The sequence below is a fragment of the Ranitomeya imitator genome, chromosome 5 (assembly GCF_032444005.1).
Source record: "Ranitomeya imitator isolate aRanImi1 chromosome 5, aRanImi1.pri, whole genome shotgun sequence".
NCBI lineage: Eukaryota > Metazoa > Chordata > Amphibia > Anura > Dendrobatidae > Ranitomeya > Ranitomeya imitator.
Window position 1 is genome coordinate 652,361,058 of NC_091286.1, and position 12,448 is coordinate 652,373,505.

General features: G+C 41.6%; 1 protein-coding gene across 2 annotated transcripts in view; it reads right to left on the minus strand.

Moving 5' to 3' along the window:
• Window positions 1-12,448, minus strand: part of LOC138638685 (astacin-like metalloendopeptidase) — a 149,332-nt gene that overhangs the window by 36,775 nt on the left and 100,109 nt on the right. The window contains exons 4-12 of one of the 2 annotated variants that reach the window (XM_069728180.1): window positions 11,675-11,734; window positions 8,254-8,388; window positions 7,246-7,363; window positions 3,987-4,165; window positions 3,754-3,835; window positions 2,677-2,804; window positions 2,451-2,563; window positions 2,142-2,352; window positions 611-1,042 (exon numbers count right to left, since the gene is read on the minus strand). In XM_069728180.1, the coding sequence (XP_069584281.1) occupies window positions 1,038-1,042; window positions 2,142-2,352; window positions 2,451-2,563; window positions 2,677-2,804; window positions 3,754-3,835; window positions 3,987-4,165; window positions 7,246-7,363; window positions 8,254-8,388; window positions 11,675-11,734 (1,031 nt within the window). In that variant the 3' untranslated portion in view covers window positions 611-1,037. Of the gene's footprint in view, window positions 1-610; window positions 1,043-2,141; window positions 2,353-2,450; window positions 2,564-2,676; window positions 2,805-3,753; window positions 3,836-3,986; window positions 4,166-7,245; window positions 7,364-8,253; window positions 8,389-11,674; window positions 11,735-12,448 lie in introns of those variants that run through there. The other variant, XM_069728179.1, reaches the window with a different exon arrangement.

The following is a 12,448-nucleotide window of genomic DNA, read 5'->3' on the forward strand; positions in this document are numbered from 1 at the left end:
GACCGGGTCACTGCCACCGTGACACATCCCCTTAAGAACCAGCCCAGTACCGAGTAACCCCCAGGCCCTGGCAGGCGTTACAAGTGGCCGGCCCTTAAAGAATCAAGCAGCATGCAAGCCTTAAGCACACTCCCAGGAGACCTGCAATGTGCAGGTCCTGGTGACAACAGACACTGAGGGAACGCGAATGGGTAAGTGCCCACAATGACATCCATGCAGGGGGAGGGAAAGGACACATACAGGATTGCCGACACTTTTCTAGCACAAATTGCTATCTCTGGCAGCTGATGAACAGGGAATGAGATGTGTTTCTCTTACTGAAGTCCTCCAAAGAGGCTACTCTACTATAAGTGTCAGTTGGGCTTTCTGTGGCATCAACTACGTAATTCCCCATATTTACCATAAGGTGCAAAATTGTGGTGGTCCCAACACAGTTGGTCCTCTCCAGTGCATGGCGGTCAGCACTCTGATCTCAATGTGAATGGTGTGGAAAAAAATATCCCCTCTATCGGCACATCAGGGGAACTGAGCACTTGCTGTTATGTTCCCTTAGTGTTTTATGTGGATACCAGAAATAGAAGGCAAAGAGACCACCTTATTACTGGGACAAAGTTTGCACATGACATAGAATGAGGTGGGGGCAACCCAATACTTCTGTTACGGTAGCACCCATAGTGAAGATTGGAATAATAATTATGATAATAATAATAATAATATTTATTTATGTAGCACCAAAATATTCCATGGTACTTTACAATTCAGAGGTGACACGTACAAAGAATATCAGACATTTAACAAATCAAACAAGAGGGGCGAGGGTGCTGCTTACAACAGCTTACAGTCTAGAAGCTATGAGGAAGTCTACTTTCTAAATGCTGAGTGTATGATTACAGCATACATAACTATGGGCTAACAATCAGTAAATTTGATGACCTCTTAAATAGAAAACAAAGGTTTGAAAGATGGAATAAAAATTTTCATGCTTCCCATCTTCTGCTGGTGCCTTTCATAGATGATGTTATTTCCAATCTTTTTTTTTACACTAAAAAGTAAAAAAACAACATCAAAGAATTAGAAACAATGAATAGTTACAGGGTAAAAGGTTTTAGTTTTTATTATCTTTGGGTAGTATCAGATTTTCTTTGTAGCCCCTTCTATATTTTCCTGGTTCTTGTCTTCACTGAATAGATTTGTTGGCCACTAATCTCGGGTGGAGGCCGACATACATCCTTGATGGACCTCTAAAGTTGACTCGATTTGGTTAAAATTATAATATTTATCACTTCAGGATAGACCTTGGTATTAAAGACACACAATATAGCTATGGGCTAGAGAGTGAAGGAAATAGACAACTATGAGACATCTGTGATGACCCTTAGAGGTGAGTGACATGTGCAGTTCCACAAGCTGTATAAATAGCTGATTTAGTAAATATGGAATTATTGGTGTTTATTAGTTTTGGGCGAGTGCACTCGTTGCTCCGGTTTTCCAGAGCACGCTCGGGTGATCTCCGAGTATTTGTTAGTGTTCAGAGATTACATTTTCATCTCCTCAGCTGAATGATTTACAGCTACTACCCAGCCTGAGTACATGTGGGGCTTGCCTGGTTGCTAGGGAATCCTCATATGTAATCAAGCTGTCTAGTAGCTGTAAATCATTAGGCTGCCGTGATGAAAACTTAATCTCCGAACACTAACAAATACTCAGAGACCACCCGAGCGTGCTCAGGAAAACCCCAGCAACCAGTACACTTGCTCATCACTAGTGTTCATGTATACACATGGACTATAAAGATTAATAGTGGATCTAGCTAACATTTCTCTAATATTCATGAACTGCACAGTAGAGCAACCATAGACAATAGATTTATATTTTTGGGTACCACTTCAGGTCTACGGAGCATGTCAACAAGTCCTTAAATATCTGTAGTCGGTTACCACAAGGATCGACAAGTTACATTTTTATCTCACGGGCAGAAGTGTTCATCCACCATCTATTTTCTCACCCTATACTTTGGTGAAGCAAAAGATGCTACTGGGATTGGTAGAGACAGTTGTTCATTTTGATCAAGATATTAGGGCCATTCATTTACCATTGGATGAATATTTTTGGACATCTGAGAACAAATGCTAAACACTTACCAGTGACATAAGAGGCTGTGAATGTATTGGAGGTGGAACTAGCTGTGTTCACAAACTCTACGAGCATGTTTCGCCCAGAAGAAACCAAAGGTAAGATTGGCCCAGATCCGTAGGTTCTGTCCAGCAGGACAGGTGATGATTTAGAGAAACCATCATATACTTTAACATAGTCAGTAGAAGCGATGTTAAGATTGCTAAACTGCAATGAAACCTGGGACAAAAAAAAAAAGTGCTATTAGTTTAGATTAAAAAAAAATCCACAAATATCTAATTTTTATGCTCAATGATATTTTTCTGCATTCATTTTACCTTCATGTATGGGACTTGAATAAGCCAGAGACAGTTTCCGCCACCTTGGTTTGCCATGGAACTGCTTCCAGAAAGAGATCCTGAGGTCGTCACCAGCTTTGCTCTACAGAGGTCTTTTTTGTCGTAACAAAAATGGACAAGGTTAGTGAGGAGTGTAAAGTTCACATCAAATGACAGATGAGAATATTTAGGATTTCAGAGAAGACATCAGGCAAAGGAAACTTACTGCAGCCATAGTTGGCATTAATTTTCTTCACGTCCAGACTGCTCATTCCTGATCTCTGTCCAATTGGCACACTAGGATCAGGTTTTGGAACTATAGTAGGCGAAATATAGTCTTTGGAGTAAGCATAACTATTAGAAAAAAAAAAGGGTGAAGATGTATTTTGCATAGTAGTGGGTGTATGCATAAGTAGTCATTCATATTTTCATTACACATAGTGTGCTTTTCTCAGAGTAAATTCCTTTCAGTTTGCATCATGAAATTGTTAAGTAAAACTCTTGGTAGTATGACATTCCGATGAAGAGCCATCAATGGGATGCAATGACGATGACAAAGTACAAAATTATCTGGGGATCTACGGTTAGCTTAAAGAGATGTCATTGTGAAACAACCACTTTATCAACCAGGGTGAAGAAGCATAAGAAAGCAGTTCTCCACCTGGCAGATTTGGATTAACCATGTTTTATATGGTCATTGCTGCCCAAATCGATGAGCCCTTCTTAATTTTATTGGCCTACCAATATCAGCAGATGGACTTCTAGCCATTTTCTTCAGCTAATACTTCTCTATAAAGGGTCACATTCCAAGCTGACATACTAATAACTTTCTATGTGTTGACAACTACAGAAACAGTTGGAGCCGATGGGAATTTAAGGGAAAAGAGTGGCTCAGTCGTCATCACTTGGACAGACGTATTAGCAGCGATGAACAACTGATCATGGAATAACCCTGAACACTTAATATAAATCTTTTTGGCATGGTTTAAGATTCGTAGGAGGGGTGTTGGTATTGAGGTACAATGGGGGTGCCACAAACTCATTATGTCCCGTTGAGGGTGTTTAAGTATTCTGACCAAGGTGTTTAGAGTCAACACAAGTACAAATTTTGACTCCCTACACCTCTGCTTAGTATCTGCCTAGGGAATAAGTCTAACAATATAATGAAAATTTGGCTTTCAGGAGTCCTATATTACAAAATATATCAAGGGTTTTTTTCTTACCCGAAACATGTGACATCGTAATAAGAAATAACAGTAAATGGAATAAGGGACAACGAGTTACATTAGTCATCTGGACTTACTTGTTATAATGCATCACTGAGGCATAGTCATAGGGAATGCTAAAGGTGTTTCCATCAGCAGTATCAAAATTACCATAGTAAGCTGGAAGAGATGAGAACAAGATTATGTATTTAAGAATGTTAAGTAAGGATTTAGCAGATTTTCTCTAAGGACAATGTAGATATTGGTTGAATGATCCTCATACATGAACCCACTCAAAGGATTGACCACCAACATTTGTAAAACTTCTCACCTTTATCCATGTTCTGCCATAAGATGTCAATGTAGTTATCTCGGTCCATTCTGGTATGTTCATGGAAGAACCCAATATTGTGCATAGCTTCATGTTGTATCACTCCGTACACCATACAGCTTGGCCTGGCCAGGCTTACGGTCTGTTTGCCTAATATTCTCCCAATGTAAGACCAGCAGCTATGTATAAAACATAAACAGGAGATCTTACATACTTGTCATATTGCAATATTAGTAAGATGAACATTTATTTGGGTAGATACAATTTGTGACTCAATTTGCATAAACTCCCAAAGAAATGCCCTGCACCAGTTCACACTTTGCCTGGCATTCCACCAGCTAGAGAGCAGCAGGCTCACATGACGTTAAAAGACTTCCCCATAATGCTTTACATCTATTACATCATATGGTCTAGCAGAGCCAATCAGGAGGAATAATCATAGCCACTAAAAAAGAGAAGGCAGGGAAATCAGCGACTATTTTAGGGTATTACAGACTAGGGAGAGTAGATCAGAATGCACAACACCTGATTAGTGTTCTGCTCTGTTCACCTCTTCCGCCATGATAACACTTAATGTTTTATATAGCAGACATTCAATTAGGGGCAGTACTCCAAAGGCCAAGGAAGAAAATTCAGCATCAACAAGTTCTTCTAGATAATTTATTGGAAGAGAATAACAGTTAGCCTTATTAGGCAGATGTTTCCAAATGGAGAAAGCGGTCAGCTGTATCACGGATGATGGTCCTGCCGTGGACAATGCCTGGGAACCAGATAAGGGTGTTGCTGAGGTGATATCATCAGGGGAGGATGAGTGTTGGCCTTGGAAATACACCAATGGCTGGCCTTGTTCTAAAGACTACTGTACCAATGGATGTTGAGCGGAATCCATGGCTGTATGGGATGTGGACTTTCTCCAGCGCAGAGCACCAGTTACATTAAACTTATTGTGTTTCATTAGAGATTTTCTTGCTCGTCAGCTTAAGTGTACTAATTTCACCTGGAAAGTGTTCACGTCTGGAATCAATGTTTCCATTCAGTGACAATAAGCAAAGGAAGACATGCTGACTGGATATAATGTACACAGAAGATAAAAATTAAAAGCACTCATTCCATAAAGGTACCGTCACACTTAGTGACGCTGCAGCGATACCGACAACGATCCGGATCGCTGCAGCATCGCTGTTTGGTCGCTGGAGAGCTGTCACACAGACCGCTCTCCAGCGACCAACGATGCCAGTAACCAGGGTAAACATCGGGTAACTAAGCGCAGGGCCGCGCTTAGTAACCCGATGTTTACCCTGGTTACCATCCTAAAAGTAAAAAAAACAAACACTACATACTTACCTACAGCCGTCTGTCCTCCAGCGCTGTGCTCTGCACTCCTCCTGTACTGTCTGTGTGAGCACAGCGGCCGGAAAGCAGAGCGGTGACGTCACCGCTCTGCTTTCCGGCTGACCGACGCTCACAGCCAGTACAGGAGGAGTGCAGAGCACAGCGCCGGGGACAGACGGCTGTAGGTAAGTATGTAGTGTTTTTTTTTTTTACTTTTAGGATGGTAACCAGGGTAAACATCGGGTTACTAAGCGCGGCCCTGCGCTTAGTTACCCGATGTTTACCCTGGTTACCAGTGAAGACATCGCTGGATCGGTGTCACACACGCCGATTCAGCGATGTCTACGGGGAGTCCAGCGACCAAATAAAGTTCTGGACTTTCTTCCCCGACCAGCGACAGCACAGCAGGGGCCTGATCGCTGCTGCCTGTCACACTGGACGATATCGCTAGCGAGAACGCTGCAACGTCACGGATCGCTAGCGATATCGTCTAGTGTGACGGTACCTTTACTCTTGATCGTGTCTCAGAGGCCTCAATTGAGCCATTATTTCATATGAGACTGTACGTTGACTCTTGTTATATGTTAGTTTGTGAATGCATGCTCATTACATATTGCATCAGATCACTGCAGTTTTCTAACCTACACAGCTTAAGATATATATACAGATTATTTGAACAATCGGACAATCAAGGCTCACCTCCCTCACCCTCTTCCTGTGGAAGTATGTCCTGAACGGAAGTGATGAATTAAAAAAAGAAGTCTCTAGATCCCTTTGAGAATAGACCCTCTTCAGGAGCAGGCCAATGAACCATGGCTCCTTCTGGAGGAAATAAGGCAGCACACTGCAGTGCTAAAACATGCAAATATGAAACACGAAAATTGAACTGCATTACTGCACTAGAAATATGAAAAATGAGAGCGTTTAGCGCATAAAAATGGCCAATTTTATGTGTACCTGGTAGCCACACAGGTACCCATTCAGATGGAGACGTTTATTCTCAGCGAGGAAAGGCAAGTGTAGGACCTGGTATAAGAGAGATGCCGTAAAGTGGATACCAGGTACACATAAAATTGGCCATTTTTATGCGCTAAACGCTCTCATTTTTCATATTTCTAGTGCAGTAATGCAGTTCAATTTTCGTGTTTCATGTTTGCATGTTTTAGCGCTACAGTGTGCTGCCTTATTTACTTGACTATATACGAGTTGGCGACTCTAGGTTCAGCACCTGTTCACACTTAGTCTATGTTTGGATGTGACGGTCAGTTTTTTGAAATGTATCCTTCTGGAGGAAGACAGGTCTGCTCTTCTGCCCATGACTGAACCCATAAAGACATTTGGAGAACCTCGGTTGGGATTGTGGTTGCCGACTGGAGCTTGATACATGTGCTATGGTCATGATATCTATCATCTGGGTGTGAGGAGCCATCTTAAGGACTGTTGTTGCCAGCTGGAGTGGGAGACATGTGCTACGGTCATGGATTGGAGCATGGACTGTGACTAAAGACTATGCTGAAGGGAGATACCAAAGCTGTGGATCAATCAAAAGGCCCGGGATGAAATCTTGTGGACTTGGAACATTGCACTGCAACCATCTACTCATAATTGCTGTAAGCATGAATGTAAGGAATTTACATTACAAAATAGTTGCACTGTTAACCTGATTAAGTGATTATTACAGCCCACATCCTCAGATCATCATACCACTTGAAGGCAACATGAGGCTAAAAGATCCTCCAAAGCATCCATGCTTCTTTGGTGGTCAGTTCTGTAGCAGGTGGTGCCACACATGCTGTTGGTGGAGGAGGCTCAACAGTGCCTAAAAGCTCTTGTCACAGTGGGGATTAGTTGCAAATCTCAATCTCTAATAGGAAACAGTCATGTAATTGATTATAGACAATAGTCAATAGTAAATATTACCACTTACCCCGTTCCAGGTTCTATACTGAGGTAGTCCGCTTCAGAGATCCGGTTCACAAACTGCACACAGGTCATCACCTCAAATTCCTTCAAGGCGTCATTGATCAGAGATACTTCTGATGCCGCTGCAGGTAAGAAGATTGAATAAATCAGATTTAAAATAAGTAACATCAGGAGGAGCCATGTACACAGCGCCTTTAGAATGGCACACAGTGATGCTTGAAAATGTTTGTGAACCCTTCAGAATTTCACATAAGTCCTAAAACGTAAATAAACACTAACAAAAACGGCAAAGCGATAAAAAAATTAGACTTTTTAAAATGAAGTAAGTGATCCAATATCACATGCCCGAGTGGCAAACGTATGTGAACCTATAAAATTAGCCAAAATTTGAATGTGAAATTAAAATCTAGTATTTTGCAATCAATTTGGATGACAATCATGTGTGAGTGGCAGACCTGCTCTTTATCAAGTCTATATTGGCATGTATCCTTTGAATCTATTTTATCTTGCCAATAAAGGATATTTTACTTATTTCATCCTTTTGGTGAATTGCGGCCAAACTTTTGCAGCGGTTTTTGCACCACATGGGTGCTGGCCACTTCCAGCATGGAGCTGGTACTCACTGCTGCTGTCAAAGATTGAACGTGTTGAGAGGCCATAAATGTCTGCGTTGTCACAAACCCTTCTGGCTTATGGTTGGTGAGTCCTATGTAATATTTACAGTTTACCCATTCACAGTACTATCTATCTAGAACTGAACAAGTTCTTGCAGCTGCATCCCATTCACATGGATAGGAAATGCATTTAACTGCAGTACTAGCTACAGCCACAACTGTGGGTGGCGCTGTGCCTGGGTACACAAAGTGGACAATGATCTGCTTTGGCTTCGCCATTCAACTGTCCCAAGGATAGTTAATCAAAAATTAAAGTTTTGGAAGACCTGTTTAATACTATTGACATTAGTTTTGTTGCACCAAGTAAAACAATGAGAAACCAAATAGGAGGCACTTACAGTACTGAGAACCTATGGTATATGGGACTGGGACGATTCCATTGGCGTTCTTCGGCCACTTGCATGTGTTACATTTCCTAGCATTACGTCTGAGGTCAACGGCTACATCACCTTCTTTCAGCAATAAATGAACATCTAAAATGGAAACAGATTTAATTTTTTATTTTTTCACACTAGATATTAGCAAAAAAAAAGTACAGTTGTGCATACAGCTTATATACAAACTTGTGCCTTTATTGTTACACTCCCATTTAGTCTGAATTTACAGTCACATTCTCTTCTATTTGTCCCCTGTTCCTTCACCAGCAGACGCCATCTCCATGTAGATGTAGCATTAAACCTAAGCCACCCATGGACATTGGGCCAAACATAGACTACCCCTACATAGAGGGAAGACCCCATCTCTGGATTCCCCTCAATGAGCTAGACTGGAGATATATTACCACAAATCATCTCACTCGGCGAAATCCGGTCCATATTATAATTTCAGCCACCACCATGTAAAGATATATTTCACCTGCAGTGACCGGCTTTTCTCAACCATTAGAGTTTCGGTAAAAGAGGGTGTCTTGATTAGATGTCCATTCAATATTCTGCTATTATCCATGATGTGGTCTATCAATCCTTCATGGACTAGTCAAAGGGAACTTGTCCAGCTACTCTGGAACACTTTGAACTGAAAGACTTCTGCTCCCGGGAGGGATAAAGTTCACTTACTCCCGGATGACCAACTTTCAGTACATCTGTCGCGCCCTTTCATAACCCTACTAACCTGCAGATTATTATTATTATTATTATTCATTTATATAGCACCATTAATTCCATGGTGCTGTACATGAGAAAGGGGTTACATACAGGGTTATAGATATAATTTACAGTAAACAAGACAGACTGGTACAGAGGGGAGAGGATTAACCCTATATCTCCAGATTAACAGCATTATCCAACCTAGCAGACTAAGGCTGGTTTCACATTTGCGTTTTTTTGGGTGCGTTTTTGCGGTAAAAAACGCAAAAAAACGCATGGTGAAAAAACGCATGTAAACGCATGCAAACGCTGCGTTTTTTTGACGCATGCGTTTTTGCATGTGGTGTAAAAAACGCGGCGTTTTACCGCGTTTACATGCGTTTTTTCATGCGTTTGCGTTTTTTAAGCGCATGCTGAGAAATGTGTGACAGCTGCCAATCATTAAAAAAAAGTAAAAAACCCACTATAAACAGAAATAGTTAGGGTTAGGTGTAGGGGTAGGGTTAGGGGTAGGGATCATAACCCTAACCCTAAAGGGATCCTAACCCTAACCCTACCCCTACCCCTAACCCTACCCCTAACCCTAAGGGATCCTAACCCTAACCCTAACCCTAACCCTACCCCTAACCCTAAGGGATCCTAACCCTACCCCTAACCCTAACCCTACCCCTAACCATAAAGGGGTTAGGGTTAGGGTTAGGGGTAGGGTTAGGGGTAGGGTTAGGATCCCTTAGGGTTAGGGTTAGGGGTAGGGTTAGGGTTAGGGTTAGGGGTAGGGTTAGGATCCCTTAGGGTTAGGGTTAGGGGTAGGGTTAGGGTTAGGGTTAGGGGTAGGGTTAGGATCCCTTAGGGTTAGGGGTAGGGTTAGGATCCCTTAGGGTTAGGGGTAGGGTTAGGGTTAGGGGTAGGGTTAGGATCCCTTTATCACCTTTATGTTGGGTGGTGGCATATTAGTGTGTTTTCAGGGTTTTTAATAAAAAACGCATGTGTTTTTTAACGCAAAAAACGCATGCACCAAAAAACGCATGCGTCCCCATTGACTCCAATGCATTTTTTGACCCCAAAAAAACGCATGAAAACGCATGCGTTTTTTTTTGGTCCAAAAAACGCTTCTAAAAATACTACAAGTAGCATTTTAGAAAAAAAAACGCATGCAGTTAAAAAAACGCATGCGTTGCAAAACGCGACCAAACGCATACACAAAAAAACGCATGCGTTTTCAATGTTAAATATAGGAAAAAAACGCATGCGTTTTTTTGAAAAAAAACGCAGCAGACAAAAACGCAAGTGTGAAACCAGCCTTAGGCCTTAGGCCTTTTTACGCATGCAGTAAAAAAACGCATGCGTTGCAAAACGCGACCAAACGCATACACAAAAAAACGCATGCGTTTTCAATGTTAAATATAGGAAAAAAACGCATGCGTTTTTTTGAAAAAAAACGCAGCAGACAAAAACGCAAGTGTGAAACCAGCCTTAGGCCTTAGGCTGGTTTCACACTTGCGTTTTTGTCTGCTGCGTTTTTTTTTCAAAAAAACGCATGCGTTTTTTTCCTATATTTAACATTGAAAACGCATGCGTTTTTTTGTGTATGCGTTTGGTCGCGTTTTGCAACGCATGCGTTTTTTTACTGCATGCGTTTTTTTTTCTAAAATGCTACTTGTAGTATTTTTAGAAGAGTTTTTTGGACCAAAAAAAAACGCATGCGTTTTCATGCGTTTTTTGGGGGTCAAAAAATGCATTGGAGTCAATGGGGACGCATGCGTTTTTTGGTGCATGCGTTTTTTGCGTTAAAAAACACATGCGTTTTTTATTAAAAACCCTGAAAACACACTAATATGCCACCACCCAACATAAAGGTGATAAAGGGATCCTAACCCTACCCCTAACCCTAACCCTACCCCTAACCCTAACCCTAAGGGATCCTAACCCTACCCCTAACCCTAAGGGATCCTAACCCTACCCCTAACCCTAACCCTAACCCTAACCCTACCCCTAACCCTAAGGGATCCTAACCCTAACCCTAACCCTAACCCTAACCCTAACCCTAAGGGATCCTAACCCTACCCCTAACCCTACCCCTAACCCTAACCCTAACCCCTTTATGGTTAGGGGTAGGGTTAGGGTTAGGGGTAGGGTTAGGATCCCTTAGGGTTAGGGGTAGGGTTAGGGTTAGGGTTAGGGTTAGGATCCCTTAGGGTTAGGGGTAGGGTTAGGGGTAGGGGTAGGGTTAGGGTTAGGATCCCTTTAGGGTTAGGGTTATGATCCCTACCCCTAACCCTACCCCTACACCTAACCCTAACTATTTCTGTTTATAGTGGGTTTTTTACTTTTTTTTAATGATTGGCAGCTGTCACACATTTCTCAGCATGCGTTTAAAAAACGCAAACGCATGAAAAAACGCATGTAAACGCGGTAAAACGCCGCGTTTTTTACACCACATGCAAAAACGCATGCGTCAAAAAAACGCAGCGTTTGCATGCGTTTACATGCGTTTTTTCACCATGCGTTTTTTTGCGTTTTTTACCGCAAAAACGCACCCAAAAAAACGCAAATGTGAAACCAGCCTTACTTTACTTTTTTTTTTTTTTTTTTTTTAAACACAACAGTTACGTATATGTTTATCAGACAAATAAAGCAATAAGTCAACTTTTTGGATCAATTTTGAAAACTTTACCTCTGTTTGCCGCCTGGATGACTTCAAATACAGTGGGGTCCGGGCGAGAATTACTGTCATCTGTAGATATAAAATAGGTTAGGTTAAGGAGCCATCGCTATGAACACAGGATAATATGATGAGCCCATACAGAGTTGTGGGATTATTATATATGATGAGGTAAAAAATATTTGATATATAGAAATGTACCAGAGCGAAGTTGGCCACATACACAGAAGCAAAGCTGAGCTGGTCACTTATCGACGAGCAGCTCTGGTCATTGGCATAAATTGGAGTCATGTTTAGAAAATAGGAGCCTTGGTAACATTTCCGACAAAGGACTGGCAACCTAAATTCACAAACAAGGCTAGGTTCACAATAATACTCTCTGATGAGCACTATGTTGGTGTTTCTGTTGGAATTCCTGAAAAACATTTTGCCGAGACCCCTTACAGAGTCCCGATTGAGCGATGAACATGAACAAAGCTGTGGACACTGGAAAAGACTAATACCGTCAGGACAAATGAGAGGCATCCACAAAAATGTAATTTATCAGTTTTTGGGGATTCACGAGAATCTTGCCAAAGAACAATGTATTGGAATGAAAATAGTCTAAAGTTCTCACCGAACTAGACCACCATAAAATATTCCCTTAACTAATTCATTTCCTTAAAGGATGAAAAAAAATTGAAGACCAAGGTTCTCCATTTATCTTGTTACTTGGGTCCTATTTTAAGTCACACTGGTCCTGCAAGGAGGGGCCTCATATACATAAATCAGGAGGTAAAATGCAAG